Raw genomic sequence first — 26328 nt, forward strand, 5'->3', positions numbered from 1 at the left:
AGTGGTGTGGAGTAATTAAAATCATGGATGCTCAAGAGGCCAGAATCGAAGGCGTGCAGAGATTTTGGAGGCAGGTTGTTACAGGACTGGATGAGGTTACAGAGATAGGCTGTAAGTTCCTCTCCAGTTTGAGTGGGTATATTCCATGACTGGACTAAAGCTTCAGGACTACTTGGTCTCCAAGCTCTCGGAGTTAGCTAATCACAGTGCTCTATTTGAACTCTCATCTGATCACAGCGACCAGACTGGAGAAATATGTGAAGTTAGATGCCTGGTTTGAGCAGGAGAAGGCTCAGATGTGATATCTTTCAGTTAATTTGGGACCTGCTGACATTGCAGTCATGTACGTACAAAATGGCCATTTCGGTGGGTAGCAGAGACCAACCTGAACATGTTTACCCAGAATTTAGGAACCATGTTAACCTCCAGGTCAGCTCTGCAGTCACAATAGTGAACAAAAGTATTCTTTAATGAGCTGGAGCAATTAAGTGAGACAGGCCTTTCTGAAGACTTAAAATGAAGATCTGAACTTGTGCCTCGTATTTTGCCAGAGATTTATCACAAAGATTTGGGAAGTCTTATTCCTAGGAACCATGCAAAAACATATTGAGAAAGAGCTTCCATTTCTATATCGCCGTTCACGACTTTAGGGTGCCCAAAGTTTTACAGCCAATTAAATATTTTTGAATTGTAGTCACTATTATAATGTAAGAAACTGGGCAGTCAATTTGTGCACAGCAAGTTTGCATAAACCACAGTAAAATAAGTAAGATAAAATGTGACCCGTGAAACTAAGTGATCTGAATGCATCCCGTTTTTAATGTGCAAACAATTTGCAGTAGCTATAGTTGCAGATAAGTTAATCTCCTGCAGGTAACGCAGCTGCGGGAGGACCACAGTGGGAGCTGGCACCGCGGTCTTCTCTTGATTTATCTTACACTTGTCGAAGGGAGGAGCGTGGGTCTAGAGGAGGGACTTGCGCATGCGCGCTCATGCCCGGGCCGGCTTCATGGCGGAGTCGGACGCTGAGGGAGCGAAGGTAACCATAGCAACGCGGCCTAAAGGCTGGAGTCGCCTGGCTGCAAATCTGGCTTCTCGGAGCTGCGTGATTGACTGTAGGCTGCTCAGCGTTAGGCGGGGGGAATGAGGGGAGGCGATCAGGTAACCCGGGGTTGTTACTGCGCACAGCAAGATCCCACAATGAGCGACCGGTTACTGGGTGTTGGTTGAGGGAGGAATGTTGGTCAGGACACCGGATTAATGAGCCCGCAGCCAGAGAAGTGTTGTGCTGTTACACTCTGTGGCTGAGGAATTAGAAGCCGCTATTGTCAGCGTGTCGCCAATAGCAGAAACAATGTTGTCACTGATTTATTATAGATAATTGTGTGGGATTTTTAACATCCACCTGAAGGGGACAGACAGCGTTAACGCCTCCAAAACCGCACCCCCCCCCCCCCCCCCCAGGACAGTGTGGCACTCCCTCAGCGTCGACCCTCCAACAGCACGGCACTCCCTCGGCATTGACCCTCCAACAGCGCGGCACTCCCTCAGCGCTGACCCCCCGACAGCGTAGCACTCCCTCGGTGCCAACCCTCCGACAGTGCCGTGCTCCCTCAGCGCTGACCCCCACCCCCCCGTCGGACAGTGCAGCACTCCCTTAATACTGATCCTCCAACAGTGTGATTCTCCCTCAGTACTGACCATTCGACAGTGCAGCAGTCCCTCTATACTGCACCGGGGAGAATCAGACTAGATTTTGTGCCCAAGTCCCAGAAATGAGGCTTGAACCCAAAGCTGCCAACTCAGATGCGAGAGTGCTACCCACTGGGCCATGACTGACACTTGAAACCCACAGCAAGTGGTTAGGAAAATTGTTGTTATTTGAAAGCTGTACCAGAAATAGTGCGGGAATATATGTAGGATTTACCAAGTGAAATGGATAAATATTTTAAAAATAAAAAATTTGAAAGGGTGTAAGGAAAGGACAGGGGAATGTCACAAATCGCAGATCTGTTTTCTGAATACAGTACTTTCTATGGCACTACTCAGATGAGGCTGTTCTCCTGGTGACCTGACCAGGATTCTCTCGTTCAACAAACAACACCAAAACACATTAACTCTTCATTTATTTCATTGGTATATATGGAATCTTGCTGTACGCAAGGCAAATTGTGTGCTTGCCTACATAACAGTGCCAGCATGTCAGTGTAATCCCTTTTCAATTTTGTGCTTTGGGACGTTTCTGACAAATATGATAAGTCAGTCTGTAAATAATTTTCTTTTTATGACAGACTGAATGTAAATCCTTTCCAGTGATGTACCATGACTTCTGGTTTTGCTGATATCCAGGCTGTTTGCATGTGAGCGAACCTGTATGTGGTAAACCTCCTGCTGGATTCATGTTGGTAACTCTCTATTTCCTCCTCTCAAGTGTCGAGCCCTGATTCAGTTCTGACCCACACATGTCTCTCATCCAAGTGGCCATGCTTCATGTGTTAACCTAGCCTGTGAGCGAAAATTCAATTGTGGGAGCTATCACAGCTGAATTCAATGACATCCTCAGCAGATGTTTCCAGACTCTTCCCAGCATGAGATACTGGATGACGATCGGGGATTTTATCCTTGCCAATGTTTTTCACCCTGTTGTTTAGTCCAAGGATGTTTACTTTTTAAAACATCACAAAAGACTTATTTGCTTCGTTATTTGAAACCAGTTATTTCATTTAAATTAAAAGAACCTTTCAATTTGTTTTCAGACAAAGCTTGTTACTAATCAACCATATGATGAAAGTCTGGATGTGAATGATTCTGAAGAGGTAGCAAGCATCTACACTCCATCCCCAAGACAGCCTGGTAAGTCCCAGTTGAAGGAAGCACGTGGTCCAAGGGAGGGAGAGAGAGAGGAGGGCACACAGGCAGGAGAGGTTACATACTGATGATTACAGATGGTAGTATTACATGAAGAGTAACACGTAAACTAACATGATATAACATGGCAAATGTGACAAGTTGATGAGGTAAATCATCACAAAGTCACAAGTGCAGGTATCAATGAAATTCATTGCTGACGGTAATTTATTTTGTTCATGATGGCTCTAGTTTGTTTCCGACCGAATAAACAAAATACATGTTGGCTGAAACCACTTGTATTTGTGTCTTGATATAATCTGTAATATTTGCCCCTTGTCTTGCAAAGGCAATGATTCCTGAAGGAGGTACAGTTCCAGGGACACAGTGCTCTCCACGTTATTACCCAAATATTACCCAAATAGCTGTTATGTGAGAAAGTTGTTATTCACAGTGGGAGGTAACACAGAAGCCAAATTCCATTCTCTCTCAATCTCCTGCACACATAATTGCTTTGACAGAAATCACTGGTTAATGATCCAGAGTGGGAACTATTGTGGATATTCTCCTTTAGCAAGGATTCCAAATCCACCTTTAGCTTCCCTTGCTATTCCCTAGTGAAGACCTGCTAACTCAGCACACCCTCGGCATTGAACCTGATAGCTTCTTGTTTCGTGTTACTCACTGAGGCATCAGAATATTGTGTTACATTCCAGAATATAACAGTGTGAGTTGAGCTCAGTGGTGCCAAGATGCTTGGACCTTCAGGTATTTGACACCCAGGTCCTGCCGTTATTCTGAAGTGCTGAGCCCATGTCACTGCAAGCATCCAGTGAATATCGAGCTCTGCCTCTCTATAAACTGGTATGCAGCATTTCAATTTGTTTCACAGGCCTCACAGTCATTGCATTGTAAGGTCTTGAGCTGGAAAAATAGGTCATCCTCCTCCAGAATAACTCTCAGCCCTTTACAAGATCTGCAAGATAACAGTTTTATTTCAACCTACTGCCCCACTCATCAAATGCTTTGGTAGGAATAGAATGGCTCTGCCTCACTGGTGTGTATTGCTGAGGTCTGCGAAGAAGCCTGAACTGGTCTTGTATCATTGGCATTTGGTTCTGTTCAGGCTGTGCTTGACAAATTACTGATCTGGAGCCGCAGATGGGTGTGTACTCAGAACCTAACTGTGAAGCATTGTGGAATTTATCCCTTCTTCTTAAAGTAACCCTGTATTGAACCAATATTGAAACCTCTTTGTCTGCACTACAGTAGAAATAAGAGCACTATTTACACATGTAATGTATAATATGAGTCTGTTGTATGCTTATAGCCAGTGTCAGTTTGGATCCAGACTCGAAGCAAAAGAAAATATTTTCTGAAATTTCATCCTGTTTGCTTTTAGCTGATCAGAGATCAAACCGTTCCCAGACCAGGCTCATGGCAGATAACAGCAGCGATGAGTATGAGGAGGAGAACAGTAAGATAACATCCACTGAGGTAATGCATATATTCATCACAATTACGCACGTCAGGATCTGCATGCAAAACTATCTGCAGTGATACACTACCACTACACAAGAGAAAAGTACAACTCTGAGGTGATATCACCTGGGCTGTACTCAAATCCATGCACACTGTTGTGGAGTATTTCAAACCAACACTGAACACGGTCTTTCGTTCAAACATCAAGCAGCCTTTATTTTTATACCAGTGGAGAGACAATCTCTACTGATAAACTAGGAGACTTCTCCAACAATACAGAGTTTCAAGCAGTTTATATACTTTTCTAATTGCTTTACAATCACAGTGCAGCCTACAACAGGACTGACACCTTTAAGAAGGACTGGAATTTAGGACATCACAACAATGACACAGGATAACCACCATCATGTAATCTAATTAAGAAATGGAGGAGGCGATTGTCACAGCCAAATGGCCCCAGACAACAGCCATTCACGTCCATTTTGCTTTTATCCATTCACCCCTGTCACGGAAGAAGAGAAATTTTTTTACATAATATCAACTTTGGAGCCAGGGACAGCTCATCTTGGTAGGATCCATTGTTTTCAGTTGTGGAAATAACACCAGCATTGAGCAGGTCTGTCCAGAACAGACTTGTTGGATCAAAGTGGATGCCCAAGCACCAATCATCCAGCAAGATGTCCCCAGGAGACGTGTTTGTGATACTTTATAAGCTTAGCATCTGGGAACCATTTTAACCCCATAATTGCTGTAGAGCTTGAAAGCCCCACTTCAACACTCTGCTCTTACGCTAACCTGACACAAAACAAGTGTATGCGCACACAAACACCCATTCCTATACCTAACACTACTGGCTTAGATTTGGGTACATGCATGTTTTTAAAATGGATGAGTCTAGTTGAAGGGTTAAAGTCAGAAGCTCAGCACAGCAACAATATTGGGAACAGTAGAATAGAAGCCAAGATAAATCTGCAAATAGCGATAAGACGATAGTTCAGTTTTAAAAGACTATGGAGTGTAGGAAGAAGCATGCGGTGTAATGATTAAGAGGAATATACAATTCTGTGCTGGAAATTGTGTAAGAGAATTGGTGTAGGAACACACTCTGTCTGTCATCCAAGAGCTCAATTTTCAAAGTGCGCCCATACCTGACCTCGTCCTCCACTGGTGATTGAAAAGCCAACCTCAGGTATTTACTTACAGATATCAGTGAGAGTTGTGTGCCTACTTTTCACTGCAGAGTTTATCTTTCATTGGTGTGGTGTTTGCTGCAATTTGCTCCCACCTCCAAGCTCACGCCAAACCTGTCTCACTACTACTTTACACATTATTTTGTGGACCACTGCTGCAGATAATATCCAAAAAGCAGTCACGTGACATCCATCCATCCAACTTTCAGTCCGACCTGGAGAATTTGATTTTTACCTACCTCTTCCACTCTTCAGATTCCAACCACTTCACAAACGCACACAATTTAACTCACTCGCCACTCTAGAAGCTACAATCCTAACTACTACAGCATAACATATCACAATGCTATTGCGTCCTTTGTACTCATCCAGTTATTAAATTCATTGTCACTCCTTGGGTTACTGCTCATTAACTCTCCACATTGGCTGATGAATGGAGCCTCCTACAGCCCTTTTCTGTTCTCAGTGGAGCATCCATTCATATTCAGCATATAAAAAAGAGAGTTTGAAGAAGCTGCCAGGATCTTATACCACACATTTCTGCTGGTGATGTCAGCTCCTGGGAGTGGGCAGATAATCTATGCCCAATTACAGGAAGAACCTCCAGGGAGATTCCTCTCCAAATCCATAAGACAGTTGAGCGGCTTTCAGGAAATTGTATTTTCCTGTGATGCTTTACTTGGTCCCTCATCAATCATTCCAGTGGTCTCTTCCCTCAGGGACCTTACAGGCTCCTTATAGGAATTTAGTAGATCCATGCTGACTGCAACTACCGATACATGAAGTGTCCGACCAGCTGTAGCTTCTCTGTCTTAGCATGGAAACTGGTTTATTGTAAATTCACCAAGCAGTTCAGCCTGGTGTCCTTGAGTGTCCTAGGCCCAACCATTTTCAGCTGCTTCATCAATGACCTTCCCTCCATCATAAGGCCTGAAATGGAGAAATTTGTGGATGATTGCACCATTCAGCACCATTCCCAACTTAGATACTGAAGCAGTCTGTGTCCATATGGAGCAAGACCTGGACAACATTCGGGCTTGGGCTGATAACTGGCAAGTAACATTTGTGCCACACAAGTGCCAGGCAAAGACCATCTCCAACAAGAGAGAATCTAACCATCTCCCCCTGGCATTCAATGGCATTACCATCGCTGAATTCCCCACTATCAACATCCTGGGCATTACAATTGACCAGAAGTTGAACTGGACTAGCTATGTAGTATTGTGGCTACAAGAGTAGGCCAGAGACTGGGAATTCCGAGGCGAGTAACTCACCTGATTCTCCAAAGCCTGATCACTATCCACGAGGCATGTCAACAGTGTGATGGAATACTCTGCACTTGCCTGGAAGAGTGCAGCTCCCACAACACTCATGACACCATTCAGGACAAAACAGCTTTCTTGATTGGCACCCCATCAACTACTTTAAACACTCATTCCCTCCACCACCCCTGCACAGTGACAGCAGTGTGTATCATTTACAAGATGCACTGCAGCAACTCAGCAAGGCTCCTTCAACAGCGCCCTTCAAGCCCATGACCTCGACCACCTAGAAGGACAAGGGCAGCAAATGCATGGGAACACCACCCTCCATTCCCCTCCAAGCCACATACCATCCTGATTTGGAACTATATTGCCGTTCCTTCACTGTGGCTGGGTCAGAATCCTGTAACTCCCTTCCTAACAGCACTTAGACTGCAGCGGTACAAGAAGTACCACCACTTTCTCAAGGGCAATTAGGGATGGGCAATAAATGCTGGCCTAGCCAGCGATATCCAACATCCTATGAATTTTTTAAAAAGCTGCTTTAGACCTTGAATTAAGCCCTGCTGTCTGTCAAGGTCCCAGGTTCAGTCCTCATCCTGAGTTAACTTGTCTAAGTTGGGACTGTAGTGGTGTTGCTAAAAATGACCTTGGTATCCTTTGGATTCGAGTAAAAGAGCAATCAGCGAGGCTCCCACTCCTGACCAATTACTTCAAGTTCTGGAAATTGTTGGGTTTAACTATCAGAAGTGACTACTTGGCGTCTCTCAACATGCCTGCGGACATTTGCAACCAGAAATGATCACTGGCTGTAGTACTAAAGGGCTACTGAAGAAGGCAGTAGACAGAGTCTCTCAAGAAAATAAAGTTCCGCTGCAGAGGAAGAGGCATGGGCTCAGCAGCAAGCAGGTTCTGTACATTCGCTGAATGAAAGGGGGAACTCAACAGACTCAAAAGCTCTGTCTCAATTTGAGTTCCTTCTGTTCGTTCCAGAGAGGTAGAAATTGGCATTGTGCCTCGTCCTTCTTGGATTTGTACTCTTGTCAGCTGATCACAGCAATCATGCAGATTCTCAGATAACTTGGTAGGGAAAGGATTGCCCTGTCCAAAACTGAGCCCAAATGACTAGAAGGACCTCAGATTAGATTTATGTAAAATTAGCTGATCTCAGTTAATGTGGTCCATTTGGCTAAATGTTGACAGAGACGAGAGCAACCAGCCAAGGTTATTTTTATTCATTTACGGGATGTGGGAGTTGCTGGCTAGGCCAATGTTTATTGCCCATCCCTAATTGCCTTTGAGCAGGTGGTAGTGAACTGCCTTCTCGAACTGCTACAGTCCTTGTGAAGTAGGTATTCCCACAGTGCTGTTAGGGAGGGAGTTCCAGGACTTTGACCTAGTGAAAGTGAAGGAACGGCGATATATTTCCAAGTCAGGATAGTGAGTGGCTTGGAGGGGAACTACCAGGTGGTGGTGTTCCCATGTACCTATTGCCCTTGTCCTTTTAGATGGTAGTGGTCGTGGGTTTGGAAGGTGCTGCCTCAGTAGCCTTGTTGAGTTTCTGCAGTGCATCTTGTAGATAGTACACACTGCTGCCACTGTTCATTGGTGGTGGAGGGAGTGAATGTTTGTGGAAGGGATGCCAATCAAGCGGGTCGTTTGTCCTGGATGGTGTCAAGTTTCTTGAGTACTGTTGGAGCTGCACTCATTCAGGAAAGTGGACAGTATTCCATCAACTCCTGACTTGTGCCTTGTAGATGGTGGACAGGTTTTGGGGAGTCAGGAGGTGAGTTACTCGCCATAAGATTCCTAGTCTGTGACCTGCTCTTGTAGACACAGTATTTATATGTTAGTCCAGTTCAATTTCTGGTCAATGGTAATCCCCCAGGATGTTGATAGTGAGGGATTCATTGATGGTAATGCCATTAAACATCAAGGGGCGATGGTTAGATTCTCTCTTGTTGGAGATGGTCATTGCCTGACACTTGTGTGATGTGAATGTTACTTGCCACTTGTCAGCCAAGCCAGGATATTGCCCAGGTCTTACTACATTTGGGCATGGACTGCTTCAGTGTCTGAGCAGTCACGAATGGTGCTGAACATTGTGCAATCATCAGCGAACATCCCCACTTCTGACCTTATGATGGAAGGAAGGTCATGGATGAAGCAGCTGAAGATGGTTGGACTGAGGACACTACCCTGAGGAACTCCTGCAGTGATGTCCTGGAACTGAGATGACTGACCTCCAACAACCACAACCATTTTCCTTTGTCTTAGGCATGACTCCAACCAGCAGAGAGCTTTCTCCCTGATTCCCATTGACTCCAGTTTTACTTGGGCTCCTTGATGCCACACTCGGTCGTCATCATCGTCATCATGATCACTATCCACAGACCCTTTTGCATGTGTGTGGACAGGATCAGGCTCAGCTGTAACTCTCAGGGTCCAACTATTGGCCAAGGTACCAGAATTGGCCAGTTCTTCAGAATTCCCAGAAAGAGTCAGTACCTCTAGTGGAGGGAAAATCAATCAGAGTTCTTCCCACACAGGAAGTACTGAAGTAGAAGGCTTAGCGATGAGGAACTTACACAATCAGCTGAAGTTAATTCTTCTTCAAAATGGGCAATCTGTGTGTTTATTCAACAGGATAAGAAGAAAGGGTCAAAGGCCATGCAGCAGGGGTTTGTGGAAAATGAGGATGAGGAGGATGATGAAGATTCAGATGATACAGAATCTGATGATGATGATGAGGAGCATGGAGTACCACCAGAAGGGTGAGCCAGAGCAAAAGGTGAAAGGGAAATGAAAGCCAGAGAGCTTGCTCCAAAGGCTTAATTGGTGTAAATGTGGTACATTATTAGGTCGTATGGACCAGAACACTCAGACAAAACTCCTGGTCTGTGTTGATCTAAGATGGAAATTCAACAACAATGTTTTGCACTTAACAGACAGAATGTCTCAAGGCGCGTTATAGAGAAATATTATGAGGAACATGTGCTGAAATATTGGAGAGGATTGGGAAAGGCAACCAAAGACTAGGTGATAAAGATGGGTTGTCAGAAGATGTTTATAAGAGAAACTGGGGCGGAGCAGTGTAGGGCAGGGGTTCCAGAGATGAGGGCCAAGGTGACTGAAAGCTTTGCTACATGTGCCCGGGGAAAGGAGAGAGGCTATTTTCCCTCCTAGCTTCACTGGGTGTACCAACATGTGGACTGCAGTGGTTCAAGATAGCAGCTCATCACCACCTCCTCAATGGCAATTAGGGATTGGCAATAAATGTTTGCCTTGCTAGTGACACCCACATCCTGAGAGTGAATAAAAAAAAATCACATTTGAAGGATGTGGGAGATGTGCAGCCATTTGAAGATGTGGGCAAACATTTTAAATTGGATGTGTCATGGGGAAGCTAGTATGTGTCAGGGAGGATGAGGGTACAGGGGGCAGCATTAGTGTGGGAGAGGTTGTGGTCAGTTGCACTTCAGAGCAATTGGAGTTTATGATTGTTAAAAATAGTTGTAATTTTAAAAAGTATGAACATCTCCATTTATGATGGTCCAGGTAAAAAAGTGCCAATGTCACAAGGCTCAACATCTTGCAGGAAGTTTCACTTAAGAGTCTGAGGAGTCAATGAATTAAAGTATTTTAATGTAGTTCCCACTGTCCATGCTTATCACAGGCAATTACTTATGTCCAGTAAATGATGCCGACCATTTGTCACTCCTTTAAGCATCAATTATAAAGGAGCCACGTAAAGGCACTAAGTGCACCGACTATTTTATGCAGTTGAACACTTATGACTGTTAATTGTATATGATTGAGTATTTAATTCTGTTCAGGTGCTGGGAATTAACTGGAGATCCATTGTGTCATCCTGGAAGATGTCCGGTGGTGGTAAAACTGGAGGCAGAGGGCACACCAAGGCCAAGACTCACTCCTCCAGAGCCAGCCTCCAATTCCCCATCGGCCGCATCAACCAGCTGCTGCACAAGGGTCACTACGCCGAGTTTATCGCAGCTGGAGCCCCCATCTCCCTGGCCACCGTCCTCGAGTACCTCACCGCTGAGATCCTCGAGCTGGCCGGCAACACGGCCCAGGACACCAAGAAGACTCACATCATCCCCTCCACCTGTAGCTTGCCATCCACAATGACCAGGAGCTCAACACGCTACTGGGAGGGGTCACCATAGCCCAGGGCGGGGTCCTGCCCAACATTCAGGCTGTGCTACTGCCCAAGAAAACTGGGCACTCCAGTAAGGTTGGTGCCTGAAGGGGCAAGATCAGAAAAATAGTGGGACAGGTAGATAAGGTGGTTAAGCAGGCATATGGGATTAGCCTTTATTAGCCGAGGCATAGAATATAAGAGCAGGAAGGTTGTGCTGGAACTGTATAAAACAGGCCACAGCTAGAGTATTGCGTGCAGTTATGGAATCCGCATTGTAGGAAGGATGTGATTGCACTAGAGAGAATGCAGAGGAGATTTGCCAGGATGTTGCTTGGGCTGGAGAGTTTTAGTTATGAGGAGAGATTGGATAGGGGTTATTTTCCTTGGAGCAGAGGAGATTGAAGGGGGACATGATTGATGTGTATAAAATTGTGAGGGACATAGATAGGGTAGATAGGAAGGAACTTTTCCCCTTGGCGGAGGGATCAATAACCGGGGGCATAGATTTAAGGTAAGGGGCAGGAGGTTTAGACAGGATGTGAGGAAGAATTTTTTCACTCAGAGGGTGATGGGAATCTGGAACTCACTGCCTGAAAGGGTGGTAGAGGAAGAAACCCTCATAACATTTCAGAAGTATTTGGATGTGCACTTGCGATGCCATGTCATACAAGGCTATGGGCCTAGTGCTGGAAAATGGGATTAGAATAGTTAGGTACTTGTTTGACCAGCGCAGACTCAGTGGGCTGAAGGGCCTTTTTGTGCTATAGACCTCTATGACTCTACACATAGGTGCAGATTCTGAACGCTCCTTCGGGAACCCCAGCTCCTTCGACTTGCACAGAGGGGTTTTCTGCATGGGCTGCTCTTGACTTCACTTCCTTGCCCTCATCAGCTATCTGGGCATGTCGTGACGTTCCGTCCTGCTGTCCGGAGATGGCGGGGGCCCCAGTGGCGGGCCACCTATGTGGGAGTCCTCTCTTTTATCATCGGGGATTTGGCGCGAGGGTGTTGCATGCAGTACAGACGTAGGTTACAATGGTTCACGGACTCCCAGGCCACCTGCCTGTGTTCCATGCATACGTAGATTGTGGGATATTGCATTCCCCTTTTGATTATCTCAGGGAGTTGCTCCTGAAACATTGGCTGAACTTCAGCCCCATGTCCCTTATCTTTGGCCACCAGGTGCAGAGGGAGAGCAGGGATGAGGCAAGACCTCCTCCTAAGCCTGCTCCTGGGCCTGGCAAAGTTGGTCCAGGCAGCGAGCGGTTGAGGGAGTCATGTGGCCTGACTCTTGCCCTCTTCTGCAGCTACGTTCACAGCTGGGTGTCCATGAGGTCTTCCATGATCGCTGGGCACCAGGGGGGCTGGAGTGTTCCAAAAAACAACACTTTGGTTTAATTTGGAAAGGTTCCCTTTAATTTTTTTCCTTTGTTACAGTGCCCCTTTAAGGAGCTGTCAGTTTGTTTAAATTAGTTCATTTGATTAATTGTTCTTAGTTCATAGGTGCTCATAAGAGTATATAGGTGCAGATCCCAGACATTCCCTCGGGAACCCCAGCCCCACTATTTGAACAGTCTCATGGAAACTCCCTCCATGCCTATTCGATCTGCACGGAGGGGTTTCCTGTACAGGCTGCTGCTGCATACCCTTTACTTCCTCGCCCTAATCAAATGCCGGACACACAGTGGCATTTTGCCCTGCCATCTCGACGTGGCAGGGGCCCCAGTTGGAGAGCTCTCCACATGGGTGTCATCCCCTCTACCATTGGGGATTTGGCACAGAGGGTGTTGCACACAGCAGTCCCATACAATCGTGGGTTAACATGGTTCACGGACTCCCGGGCCACCTGTATTTTCTGCGGCTTTGAGGAGTCCATGTTCCATGTGTATATAGGTTGTCAGAGTTTGCAGCCCCTTTTTTAATTAATATTTATTTATAATATAATAATTTGAAGGGGCTGCTGCTCAAATTCTGGTTGCATTTCAGGCCCGCACTTCTGACCTTTGGGTACCCGGTGCAGAGGGGTGCAAGCAAAGCACAGGACTGTCTGCCCCGGACCTGTCCACAGTGGCCATTAATGAGTGCAGGCAGTGAGTGAATCATTTGACCCAACTGCCTGCCACTCTTCCGGGGTTACGTTTGCAGAGTGACCTTGCAGAGGGACCATACGATGTCCACCAGTACACTTCAGGCCTTCCACAACCGGTGGGTGCCACAGGGGCTGGAGTGCAGCATCAGCCATGGGAACATTATTTTAATTTAATTTGATGAGTTTCCTTTAAATTTTTTTTTTCTTTTTGTTATAGTGCCCCTTTAAGGGGCTGTTAATTTGTTTATTAGTTAATTTGTTAACTAGCTCTTTTTTATTATTGGCTACTCAAAAGAGTATATAGGTTCAGATCCTGAACCCTCCTGCTGGAACCCCAGCCCCACAGACTCTGCTTCCTCAGCCTTTTAAGGAAGAGAGTTCCAAAGACTCACAACCCTTTGAGGGAAAAAAAAATTCTCCTCACCTTAAATGGATGGCCCCTTATTTTTAAACAGTGACCCCCAGTTCTAGATTCTGCCACAAGAGGAAACACCTTTTCCACATCCACTGTGTCAACACCTCTCAGCATCTTATGTGTTTCAATCAAGTCACCCAAATTCTTCTAAACTCCAGCAGATACAAGCCTAGCCTGTCCAACCTTTCCTCGTAAGATGATCCGCCCATTCCAGGTATTAGTCTAGTAAACTTCTCTGAACTGCTTCCAATGCAGTTACATCTTTCCTTAAATAAGGTGACCAATACTGTACACAGCACTACAGATGTGATATCACCAGTGCCCTGTATAACTGAAGTATAACCTCTCTACTTTTTATTCAGTTTCCCTCACAATGAACAATCACATTCTATCAGCCTTCCTACTTAACTTGCTGTACCTGCATACTAGCCATTTGCGATTCATGCACTAGGACACCCAGATCCCCGTGCATTTCAGAGCTCTGCAATCTCTTACCATTTAGATAATATGCTTTTTTATTCTTCATTCTAAATTGGACAAATTCACCTTTTCCCACATTAAACTCCAATAGTCAGATCTTTGCCCACTCCCTTAACCTTATCCCTTGGTAGCCTTCTTATTTCCTCTTTACAACTTACTTTCCTACCTATCTTTGTGTCATCAGCAAATTTAGCAATCTTAACTTTGATCCCTTCATCCAATCATTTATATAAATTGTACAAAGTTGAGGCCCCAGCACTGCCTCCTATGACGCACCAGTCATGACATCTTGTCAACCAGAAAACAACTCATTTGTGTCTACTCTCTGTTGCCTATTAGCTAGTCAATCTTCTATCCATGCCAATATGTTACCCCCTACACCATGAGCTTTTATTTTCCACAATAACCTTTGGTGTGGCACCTTACCAAATACCTTCTGGAATTCTAAATACAGTGCATCCACCAGATCCCCTTTATCCACAGCACATTGTCCTAGGCCCAACCATCTTCAGCTGCTTCATCAATGACTTCCTTCCATCATAAGGTCAGAAATGGGGATGTCGCTGATGATTGCACAATGTTCAGCACCATTCACAACTCCTCAGATACTGAAGCAGTCCATGTCCAAATATAGCAAGACCTGGACAATATCCAGGCTTGGGCTGGCAAGTGGCAAGTAACATTCATGCTACACAAGCGTCAGGCAATGACCATTTCCATCAAGAAAGAATCCAACCATCGCACCTTGATGTTCAATGACATTACCATCACTGAATACCCCACTATCAACATCCTGGGGGTTACCATTGACCAGAAACTGAACTGGACCAGCCATATAAATACTATGACTACAAGAGCAGATCAGAGGCTAGGAATTGTGCGAGAAGTAACTCACCTTCTGACTCCCCAAAGCCTGTCCACCATCTACAAAGCACAAGTCAGGACTGTGATGGAATACTCCCCACTTGCCTGGATGAGTGCAGCTCCCACAACACTGAAGGAGCTGGACACCGTCCAGGACAAAGAATCCACTTGATTGGCGCCATATCCACAAACATTCACTCCCTCCACCACCGATGCACAGTAGCAGCAGGGTGTACCATCTATAAGCTGCACTGCAGGAACTCACGAAGCCTTCTTAGCACCTTCCAAACCCACGACCAGTACCACCTAGAAGGGCAAGAGCAGCAGATAGACAGGAACACCGCCATCTGGAAGTTCCCCTCTAAGTCATTCACCATCCTGACTTGGAAATATATCACCATTCCTTCACTGTCGCTGGGCCAAAATCCTGGAACTCCCTTTCTAATAGCACTATAGGTGTACCTACACCACATGGACTGCAGTGGTTCAAGATGGCAGCTCACCACCACCTTCTGAAGGACAACTAGGGATGGGCAATAAATGCTGGCCCAGCCAGCGAAGCCCACATCCCATGAATTAATAAAAAAATAAACATGTTATTTCTTCAAAGAACTCCAATAAATTCATTAAACATGATTTCCCTCTCACAAAACCATGTTGACTCTGCCTAATTACCTTGAATTTATCCAAGTGCCCTGCTATAACATTTTTAATAATAGCTTCTACCATTTTCCCTATGGCAGATGTTAAGCTAACTGGCCTGTAGTTTCTTGCTTTCTGTCATCTCCCTTTTTGAATGAAGGAGTTACATTTGCTATTTTCCAATCTAGTGGGACCTTTTCCAAACCTAAGGAATTTTGGAAAATTAAAACCAATGTATAAACCAACTCACTAGGCACTTCTTTTAAGAACCTAGGATGGAGTCCATCAAGACCTGGGGAATTGTCATCCGGCAGCTCCAATAATTTGCTCAGTGCCACTTCAGTGGTGATTGTAATTTTCTTGAGTTCCTCCCTTCTTCCATTCCCTGATTTACAGCTACTTCTAGGATGTTACTTGTATCCTCTATAGTGAAGACCAGTGCAAAATATCTGTTCAATTCATCTATCATCTCCTTACTTTCCATTATTAATTCAACAGACTCACTTTCTGTAGGACCGACATTCACTTTTCAGAGGACCTCCTTGTTAATCCGCTCCTGAGTCTGGCCAAAGTGGCCCTTAACAGATCCAGGCAACAGGTGGTTGAGGGGATTGCCTGTTCCTCTTCTGTGTTTATGTCTGCGCCCAGGTGCTCTTGGATAGGGAGCACATTGCTTGCACCTGTGTGTTTGAGGCCTCCTGCGACCAGTGAGCACCACAGGGGCTGGAGTGCATCATAAGCCCCCAAAATGTTACTTCAATTTAAAACTTGATAAGGTTCCTTTAAGTTTTGATTTTTGTTACAGTGCCATTTTAAGGGGCTGTTAATTAGTTTTAGTTCATTAGTGAATTAGTTTATTGTTTCACTGTTGTACTCAAGAGTATATAGGTGCAGCCCCCAAAATGTTATTTTAATTTAATAAGTTTGAGTTATAATTTTGTTTTTGTTACAGTGCCCCTTTAAAGCACTGATCATTGTTCATTTGTTTTGTTGGTGTACTTAAAAGCATATACAGGTACAAATTGAAACTGGCTTTTGGGTTAGGTAGTGTATATCTGTAATGTATATTTCTGTAAATTAAAAAGTTATGAAGTGTGTAAAGATTATGCTCCATTTCTAACCTTCACCACCTGGCTTTCTGCATTAGAACACTAACTTTTCAAGTGCTCATTTCAGGCAAAGTCCGCTTTAATCAGCTGTTCACACTTAAATACAGGAATTATTACTGTAACCTGTTATGATTTTACTGTGCATCACGTACAAATCATGTTAGCACAAAAGTGTTCACTATGTACAGTTGGGGATTGTACTCGATTACTGACTGTAGAGACCACTATGGCTTTGTTCCAGAGCTCTTGACGTTAGAAGCTGCAAGTGACAGGATTTTGGGGCTGATTTTCTGGTCTGCTGTCAGTATTTCCAGTGAGGCGGGTTTTTTTTTGGGCCCATTTACAGTTTCACTAGAGAAAGTTGTCCAGTGTTCTCCGTGTTGCTGACACATTTTCTGAGATCTTCTAATCTGATTTTCTGAGTTAGCACTGATGTTAACCTGTTTAAAATAACAGGCTTATTGCCAGCTTTTATACCTTTTGTTTTAAATAATCCCCTTGGGTTTGTTGGCACTGAGCACAATATTTAGATCTCTTATCCACTGTGTGATTTATCTGCACAAAGGGCAGCAGGAGCAAGACCCAGGGGCTGAACAGAGAGCTTTGTTGCTGTATGCTTCCTGTACAAGGTGCAGCAGGTGGATTGAACACACACTGTATCAGACTAATACAAATTAACAGGCACTTTATTATGCCAGGGATAAGAAACTCTCATCAAAGGATGAGATATGAGATACAGGACTGTTTTCACCAAGGAGGGAGGTTTTTAATGTTAAAAGGATTTTAATAAGATCTTTAGAGAAAGACTTTTCCTCTAGTCCTTGAGTTTTGTTCTTTTGACAGACTGTCACCCTTTTGTTTAGCAGTTTTACTGAGATACCATTTAAATATGATACCATCTACTCAATTACTTGTTTAATGTCAGATCCAGGTATTGCTGTTAGAATAAGAGGCTGAATCACTACCCACAATCTAGAATGTTCTGTCTCTTTCAGTGCATATGATCCTGCAGATTATGAGCATCTTCCCACCTCCACTGAGATAAAGGAGCTCTTCCAGTATATTACAAGGTAATAGTCAGCCAATAATTTATTTCATCTGGATCGCTGTGTTTCTGTTGGTGCTTTTATATTCCAGCGATAGTTTTGAGAGAATTGTCCTATGGCAGACCCTCAGTGACAGTCTCCCCCAATTTACATTCCCAACTGCCTCTCATTCCCAACAGGTGCCAGGCAGAAGGAGCTGGTGAATCCAATGGTTGCTCCTGAGATTCATGCAAAAATGGATATTTCACTTCAGAACAAGCTGGCAGTTTTATATTAACAACTACACAGCAGCAGCAGATGGCTGACTTACTGTGTACCGGAAAAGCATGTACCTAACTCACTATGTAGCTGTACAGCATGTACCTAATTCACTGTGTCCCTGTACAGCATGTTCCTAATTCAGTGTGTCCCGGTACAACATGTACCTAATTCACAGTGTCCCTGTAAAAATGTACCTAATTCACTGTGTCCCTGTACAACATGTACCTAATTCACTGTGCAACTGTACAGCATATACCTAATTCACTGTGTACCTGTACAACATGTACCTAATTCACTGTGTACCTGTACAACATGTACCTAATTCACTTGTGTACCTGTACATGTTTCTGACTCATGCTGAGAAGAGGGCAGGTTTTTATCATGGAGAGGGGAAGGTATTCAGCAAGAGAGTCACCTTGAGGAAGTTATGCACCTCTCAGCAGCTCGTTAGAAGATGTGATTTTACCCCTACATTGAATTGTTTGTCTTCACAGAATCGCACGTTGCAGAAGAGGCCCTTTGGCCCATTGAGTCTGCACCAGCACATGAGAAATACCTGACCTACCTACCTAATCCCATTTACCAGCACTTGGCCCATAGCCTTGAATGTTATGACGTACCAAATGCTCATCCAGGTACTTTTTAAAGGATGTGAGGCAACCCTCCTCCACCACCCTCCCAGGCTCTTGACTTTGCTGAGACGGAGGGGAGGAATTTCTCTTTAAAAAGAGGCGGAAAAGTCCCTGGGATCCTTTAAAAGAAGAAAAAGATTAGGAATGAAATGGACAGGATTGATATGGAGAAAATGTTTCCACCAGGAGAATCCAAAACTAGAGGCCATCCATCAATACAAAATGGTGACTGATAAATCCAATAGGGAAATAGGAGAAATTTCTTTACTCGGTGAGTGGTTAAAATGTAGAATTCACTACCACAGACAGTGGTTGAGGCAGATACCTTAGATACTGGAAACTAAATGAGTACATGAGAGATTAAGGAATAGAAAGATTTGCTGAGAGCTGAGGTAAGATGGATGAAACGTGATGATTCGGATGGGGTATAAACGGCTGCACAGACTAGATTGGACCAAAAGGCCTGTGTTTTTGCTGTTTATTTTATTAATTCTATATATTATCTAGCTTCCCCTTAAATGCATCTATTCAACAAGTGCTGACAAGTGGTTGTATATTTGAGTATGTTTGTCGTTGTGTGTGACAGATACACTCCACAGTCCATCGAGCTGGACCACAAACTGAAGCCGTTCATTCCTGACTTCATTCCTTCAGTGGGTGATATCGATGCCTTTTTGAAGGTACAGAAGTTAAATATTATATAATTACAATACGTAGTTTCCTCTTCTTGATTCTTGCTTTCCCAGCCTTAATTTTACGTTTTAATTTGTCATTCAATCTATTCTGACTCTTTTTTCCTCTTAATGCTTCTGATGAGCTATTGTCTGTTCCACATGTCACAGAAATGCATCAAACCAGGAAGAGCGATTGACAAACTAGTTAACTGAAGAACATGCATTCAGAGTCTGGGCCACATAGACAACAGTAAACATAGAACCATAGATATCTTTCGCACATTAAGGGTTTGAACTGTTTACTGATTTCAGCCCTACTAGCACACCAGAGATTGATAAAAAATTGTGTTGTGAACGTTTATCACTATGATTTCTCAGATTGGTTGAGTTATTTCCCATGTGACCTGCAGGTACCTCGTCCTGATGGGAAACCTGACAACCTGGGCCTGATCCCATTGGATGAACCTTGTGCGAAACAATCAGATCCAACTGTACTGTCACTGTGGCTGACAGAGAATTCGAAACAGCACAGTATCACGGTAAAGGGATAGACAGTTAACAGATGTGACACAGCCTCTGCTGGGATCTAGTGCTGTAGTAACATTATTGATTAACCAAACCGCCAAAAACCAGCTCGCTGCTCTCTCTAGGAATTCAGTAGAGTGTAATGGAAAGGGGGTGAAATTTCTACAGCACATCTGTTAAACTGAGAAAAATATCCAGCAGCATAATTCTAGATTCCATCCTTGTAGATTTGTGTCTTGAGAGAGTATTTTGGACTTTAGGGTAATGTCACTGCGGTTACAAGACTAGGAGTCTCAATCTCCCAAAAAGCTGCTGATGTTGGGGGTCAGTTAAAAATTTCAAAACCAAGATTAATAGATTTTTGTTAGACAAGAGTATTAAGGGTAACAGGACCAAGATCGGGTAGCTGGAGTTAAGGTACAGATCAGCCATAATCTAACTGAATGGTGGAACAGGCTGGAAGGGCCGAATGGCTGCCTCCTGTTGATATGTTCCTCAGGGTAGTGTCCTAGGCCCAACCATCTTCAGCTGCTTCATCAATGACCTACCTTCCATCATAAGGTCGGAAGTGGGGATGTTTGCTGATGATTGCACAACCTTCAGCACCATTCGCGACTCCACTGATGCTGAATCAGTCCATTACCAAATGCAGCAAGAGCTGGACAATATCCAGTCATGGGCTGACAAGTGGCAAGTAACATTCGCGCCACACAAGTGCCAGACAATGACCATGTCCAACAAGAGAGAATCTAACCATCGCCCCTTGACATTCAATGGCATTACCATTGCTGAATTCCCCCACTATCAACATCCTGGGGGGTTACCATTGACAAGAAACTTAACTGGACTAGCCATATAAATACAGTGGCTACAAGAGCAGGTCAGAGGCTAGGAATCGTGCAGCAAGTAACTTACCTCCTGACTCCCCAAATCCTGTCCACCATCTACAAGGCACAAGTCAGGAGTGTAACGGAATACTCTCCACTTGCCTGGATGAGTGCAGCTCCCATAACACTCAAGAAGCTTGACACCATCCAGGGTAAAGCAGCCTGCTTGACTGGCACTCCATCCACAAACATTCACTCCCACCACCACTGACACACAGTGGCAGAGCAGTGTGTACCATCTACAAGATACACTGCAGGAACTCACGAAGCCTTCTTAGACAGCACCTTCCAAACCCTGGCCACTACCATCTAGAAGGACAACAGCAGCAGACAGATGGGAACACCACTACCTGGAAGTTCCCTGCCAAGCCATGCGCCATCTGACTTGGAAATTTATCACCGTTCCTTTACTGTCGCTGGGTCAAATTCCAGGAATTCCCACCCTAAACACTGTGGGTGTACCTACACCACATGGACTTTAGCAGTTCAAGAAGGCAACTCACCACCACCTTCTCAGGGGCAATTGAGGATGGTTAATAAAAACTGGCCCAGCCAGTAATGCCCACACACCATGAATGAATTTTTTAAAATGTGGGAGTAATTTGAGATGAATTTAGAGCATCTTGCAAAAATTGTAATTTTTCCTTTAATGATGGTGTAATTAAAATCAGGGGTGCACAAGGAGCCAGAATTGAAGCAGTGTCAATTTCTCAGAATATCATAAGGTTGGAAGAGGTGCAAAGACAGAGAGGCAAGGCCATGGAGGGATTTGAAAACAAGGTTGGGAATTTTAAATTTGAGTTACAATTCAGTGACTTGGAGAGGAGGGAAGGAAAATGGAGGTTTGTAATTGTGTCTGTGTCTAGGTCCAAGGAGTTATTCCTCTTAAGCGGCTTTAAATTGCCTTTATGGTCAAATTACCATTCCTTTCTTTCACAACAGCAGTTGAAGGTGAAAAGTCTGGAGAATGCAGAGAAGAATCCAAAAGCTCTTGATAACTGGATGGACAGCATCAGTGAACTGCACCACTCCAAACCACCTGCCAACGTCCACTATACCAAGTGAGTGATGTCTGTCCCCCTCCCCACCCTTCCTGCAACTCTTGTTAGGTTCATTGCAGCGAATATTCAGGATCCAAATAGCAGCCTAACACAGTGCTGTTTCCCTTCAATTGTAGTGACAGTGGATACTCTGTCAGACTCTGCACTATGGATGTGGTGTCTAAACCCATTGCTTTGTGCTGCTTGCCATCTTTTAAAGTTTACAGGATATCCTTTGGTAGCGTGATATATTTATCCAGCTAGTAACTGAGCTGCACTGACCTGAAAGATCCCCAACTGGATTTTCCCTTAAGTTTGTTGATTTCAGCAGTAAGTTTCTATAGTTGTTTTCAAAACTCTCAGTTAGGGATGGGAAAATGACCCTGGGATCCTGCTCCTGATCACTATCCGTGACCACTCCTGGAAAGTACATGGCACTGAGTAGAGGAATTAATTGAATAACCCATTGATATTTTTTTTTAAATCTTTTATGTTCTCCCCACCCCCACTAGAGCTATACCTTGAGTGCCCTACCATCCATTCTTAATTAGCACATTCGTTTAGATAATATCACCGACTTTAACTTTAACACCTATGTGTTCTTTTGTACTATTGTTGTTGACATCTTTTGATGATCTGCTTCTATCACTGCTTGTTTGTCCCTACAACCACACCCCCACTTCTCCGCCGATGCTGCCAGACCTGCTGAGTTTTTCTAGGTAATTCTGTTTTTGTTTTTGTTTTGGATTTCCAGCATCCGCAGTTTTTTTGTTTTTAACCCATTGATATTCACTGGCTCAGCTTAAATACAAAGCATTGTGATGGCTTCAGGTGGTGGACAGTAACTGTGGAACAGTGCCCCAACAAGGCTCGGTACCTTGACGAGAAGAGAGCATAAGCCCAGCTGTCAGCTGATGTAAATTGATGTTATTCCTTCCTCATAGGCCAATGCCTGATATCGAAGCTCTCATGCAAGAGTGGCCACCAGAGTTTGAGGAGCTGCTGGGAAAGGTGAGTAAACCTGAACAGGGCTGTAAACATGTGCCTTTTATTAGCATTGCAAATGTGAATTATTTCTCTCACCGGTTAAACAAAACAACTTCCTTTCAACCTAGGTGAGCCTGCCCACAGCAGAAGCCAACTGTGACCTGACACAATACATTGACATGATCTGTGGTAAGCACAATGTTAGCATTAAACAGTTGGCAGGAGGGAAGTTAATAACATATCATGGAACTTCAGACAACCTGTCCAGATACAGCATGGCTGCCGCAGTGTGTGTCAGAACTCTGTTTTATCTGTTACGACCACAGCCGATATTATTTGCTGAGCAATAAGCCGAATCCCAGAGGGAAACTTGTCTTACTAATCAGAACCTTTTTTTTTTGTACTTTGAAAAAAAGGGGAAACTACTAATTCCAGAAGCATAGAATCCCAGTAACACTTTTAAGATTTTAAAATAGAAGATTTATTAAAAAGAAAAAAAAACTTAAGCACACAAGATTAAAATTACATAGTTAAATAGTCTTACAAAACACTCCCCAAAAAACCCCACGTGGTCAGAACACACAAGTAAACTACTTGGCAACAGCTCCCTTATAGATTTTAACCATAAAAATCCAGTAATATTACCCAGGCAAAAACTGCTGTAATTTTAGTAAAGAATACCACACGACTTCTCACTCTCTTCCAATTTGCTGCAGAACCGAAGGAAGTTAAGAAACTGACTGCTTTCTGAAAACAAAGACTTTTCTGGCTTGTAACTGGACAGCTGCTTCAAATTCACAACTTTTCTCAGCACAGAGCTGGTCTTAGGACCTCCCCGTAGCCACTTCAACTCAACTCAACATCTTTCCTTAAATATCCTTTTCCTCTTTGATCTTAGACTCCATTGTGCTAAGGACATCTTTGACTCAATTTTTCCAAAATATAAAAATCTTTCATGTTTTCCTATTGCCTCCACTTTCATGTCAAATAAAATTTAACAACCTTCCCTTGTTTATTTATGACACCTTTAAGTTGTAGAAGTCCCTTAAACTCCCTTTGAAACTTAACAGCTGGAAAGTCAAGTCCCGACCTTTCACTTAATGCAAATTTAAAAACCCAACCTATTTACTTGTACATTCAACGTCACCATAGCCTCTCATTACAAATTTCTCTGCTCCCGCACGCAAACTGTCTTTACTAACTTTCTCCCAGTTTAATTACATGCACACACACAATCACAGCCTTCTTTACAGAATACCACCATATTCCCAAAAATATTTTTTAAAAAAACATCTATCTTCAGACATCGTCTCTCAGACTTGGGTGATAATCCAGATGAGGAGATGAGGTGCTGTGTTGTGTGTCAGATCTTTCATTTATTGGACTCTGGCTTTTTGAGTTCAGCCATCTCCTCAGCCATAACAATGGTCAGGCTTTTGCAATTGGCCTCAGCATCTCAAAGCTAAGGAGAGGAACAAATCAATAGGTTACTTGCTGCTGATCTCAGTCTACTTGCCTCCAGTGGAAAGTGTGGATGTGTAGACATCATTCAAGCTTAGGTGCGGCGGTGCTGCTTCCTTCAAGGCTGGATAGCCTGCTGCACATTACCTGTGAATAATAACTAGCTTGGGGAGGCACTGAGGACTGACAGCTCTGATGGAATTGACCCTCAGCAAGTTTCAATATCTACAGGGGAGGAGAGGAAAACGTTTTTACTTTGTTCCAACCATCACCATGTAGAGATCAGGAATCTTCTGTGTGAGGTTGCAGAAAAGAACAAGCATCCTGTACGCCAGCCCATACCCACATCCTTACCCTGTACACCAGCCAATCAACAGCAGGTGTAGCCATGACAGTTAATCAATAAGTGAAAGCAAAATACAGTAGATGCTGGAAATCTGAAAGAAATACCCAGCTGGTCTGAAAGCGCTGTGGAGAGAGAGAGAGAGATTGTGTTAACGATTAACATTAACTCTGTTTCTCTCTCCACAGATGCCCCCAGACCAGCTGAGGACTTCCAGCACTTGCTGTTTTTTAATCTGCCAATCGGCAGAGATTCTTCATGAGTTCAATAGCTAAGGCTCTGTGGAAATATCCCATTTCATTGGCTGAAGCCCAGGCTGTTAACTCTAACACTTTGTTGTTTTATAAATACTTCTTTTCTCTCTCTCCACAGCAATCCTGGATATTCCTGTGTACAAAGACCGCATCCAATCCCTGCATGTGCTTTTCACCCTCTACTCTGAGTTCAAAAATTCACAGGTAAGAGTCACTAGGATAAGTCTGAAAATACTAGGCCTCACTGTCTTAATTTATCCTCAGAGCCAGAATCACCCAACAGGCTCTAATCATGTCTGGCAGATTCTTCTACAAAGAAGGCAGTTTTGTAAATGGTTGCACCATTCTTCCTGTTTCTTTCTCTCTCCAACAATAGTTCCCATCATATCTGGGGGACATTTGTGCTGAGTGAAGATACCACTTCAGAACACTGTGGTTCTGGGTGTCACTCTTGCCTCAGAAAAGTTTGGATTCAGGCCCAACTGAGGTAGTGCTGCACTGTTGGAGGGGCAGTACTGAGGGAGTGCTGCACTGCTTCTTTCAAATGAGATGTTAAACAAAAACCTCATCTGTCCACTTAGGTGGATGTAAGAGACCGTAAGGCCACTATTTTGAAGAAGAGCCGGGAAGTTCTCCTCACTGTCCTGGGTAATATTTGTACCCTAGTTGACAACACTAAAACAAATTATCTGATCATTATTTCATTGCTGTTTGTGGGAGCTTGCTGTGCACAAACTGCCACATCTCGTAGATCACAATGCACGTCAAAAGTACTTATATGGCTGAATTGGCCCTTAAGTCCTCGGTGGGTAAATTGCAATATATTTACAGTGATTGGTCACCAGTGAGACTCTCACCTTCTGAACTGCATTCTCATTTATTGTGGAAATAAGCACAGCTCTTTGGTTCAACAGGTTTGCAGTCATCTGTCTCACTTGTTCAGATCCTGAATCTCACTTCCTAACACTGCCCTAACACTCTCTGCTCAACAGTCCTCGTTTCAAACTTAATAAGAATCTGAAGTAGGACATTTGGCTCATCGAGTCTGTTCCACCATTCACTAAGATCATGACTCATCTGATTGTAAACTCAACTTCACAAGTGTCTCTCGTATTGAGTAACACGCACCCACTTTAGATTAAAGATGTATCTTTTTCTGACATGTGCTTCACCTCTGAAGAGGTGTTTGCCTGTCATCATAAGCGCTTGTAGTCTCCATCCAATAGCTCTCATCTTCTTCTTTGCAGCATTTCAAAGCTCTGGCAGAAGGGAACAAGGTGAACAGCTGTGAGGATCCTCCATCCCACAATGCAGAAGTGGACACAGTAACATTCGAATGAATAACAGCTCTGAGCAAATAAATCTCTTTGGAAAATTCTGAAAACATAGCTTCAATTGTTTTATTTTTCTATTTATTGTATAATTTTTCCTAATAAATGCTATTCTGAACAATGTTTTCCTCATTAATATAGAGTATCTAATATAACTGGATGAATGAGTTACAAGGGCCTTTGGGAAAAATAGACACACTGTTGGTTGTATCATCAGATTTTGTGTGCTCATCCATCACATATTCCAAGGTGTGTAATTTTTATATTTGTCTTGCAAACATAAAAAAAGTGACAGGTAAAGATTCACTGTTCCATTGATGCTGTGCTGTTGTGGTTTAAGTCCAA

At 43.8% G+C, this 26328-nt stretch overlaps 1 protein-coding gene across 3 annotated transcripts; it reads left to right on the forward strand.

Moving 5' to 3' along the window:
• Window positions 1-949: 949 nt before the first annotated feature.
• On the forward strand, window positions 950-26101 carry ift46 (intraflagellar transport 46 homolog (Chlamydomonas)). 3 transcript variants are annotated; one of them, XM_041174083.1, is made up of 12 exons: window positions 950-1039; window positions 2757-2853; window positions 4250-4344; window positions 9428-9555; window positions 17538-17612; window positions 19068-19161; window positions 19566-19694; window positions 21510-21628; window positions 22552-22618; window positions 22723-22783; window positions 24771-24856; window positions 25900-26101. In XM_041174083.1, exons 1-12 carry the CDS (start codon window positions 983-985, stop codon window positions 25990-25992), a joined length of 1101 nt encoding a protein of 366 aa, XP_041030017.1. In that variant the 5' UTR covers window positions 950-982; the 3' UTR covers window positions 25993-26101. The 3 variants fall into 3 exon arrangements, with proteins under 3 accessions (XP_041030017.1, XP_041030018.1, XP_041030019.1); XM_041174084.1 differs by having other exon boundaries at window positions 1027-1161; XM_041174085.1 differs by having other exon boundaries at window positions 1028-1115.
• Window positions 26102-26328: the final 227 nt, after the last annotated feature.

The sequence above is a fragment of the Carcharodon carcharias genome, chromosome 25 (assembly GCF_017639515.1).
Source record: "Carcharodon carcharias isolate sCarCar2 chromosome 25, sCarCar2.pri, whole genome shotgun sequence".
NCBI classification, from domain to species: Eukaryota; Metazoa; Chordata; class Chondrichthyes; order Lamniformes; family Lamnidae; genus Carcharodon; species Carcharodon carcharias.

What these genes read in the sequence shown, in the direction of transcription:
- ift46 (XM_041174083.1), top strand. Translation starts at nt 983, where the DNA reads ATGCGCGCTCATGCCCGGGCCGGCTTCATGGCGGAGTCGGACGCTGAG. An exon ending in GTAAGATAACATCCACTGAG is followed by an intron (nt 4,345 to 9,427) that starts GTAATGCATATA and finishes TTTATTCAACAG; the next exon opens with GATAAGAAGAAAGGGTCAAA. An exon ending in ATATCGATGCCTTTTTGAAG is followed by an intron (nt 19,162 to 19,565) that starts GTACAGAAGTTA and finishes TGTGACCTGCAG; the next exon opens with GTACCTCGTCCTGATGGGAA.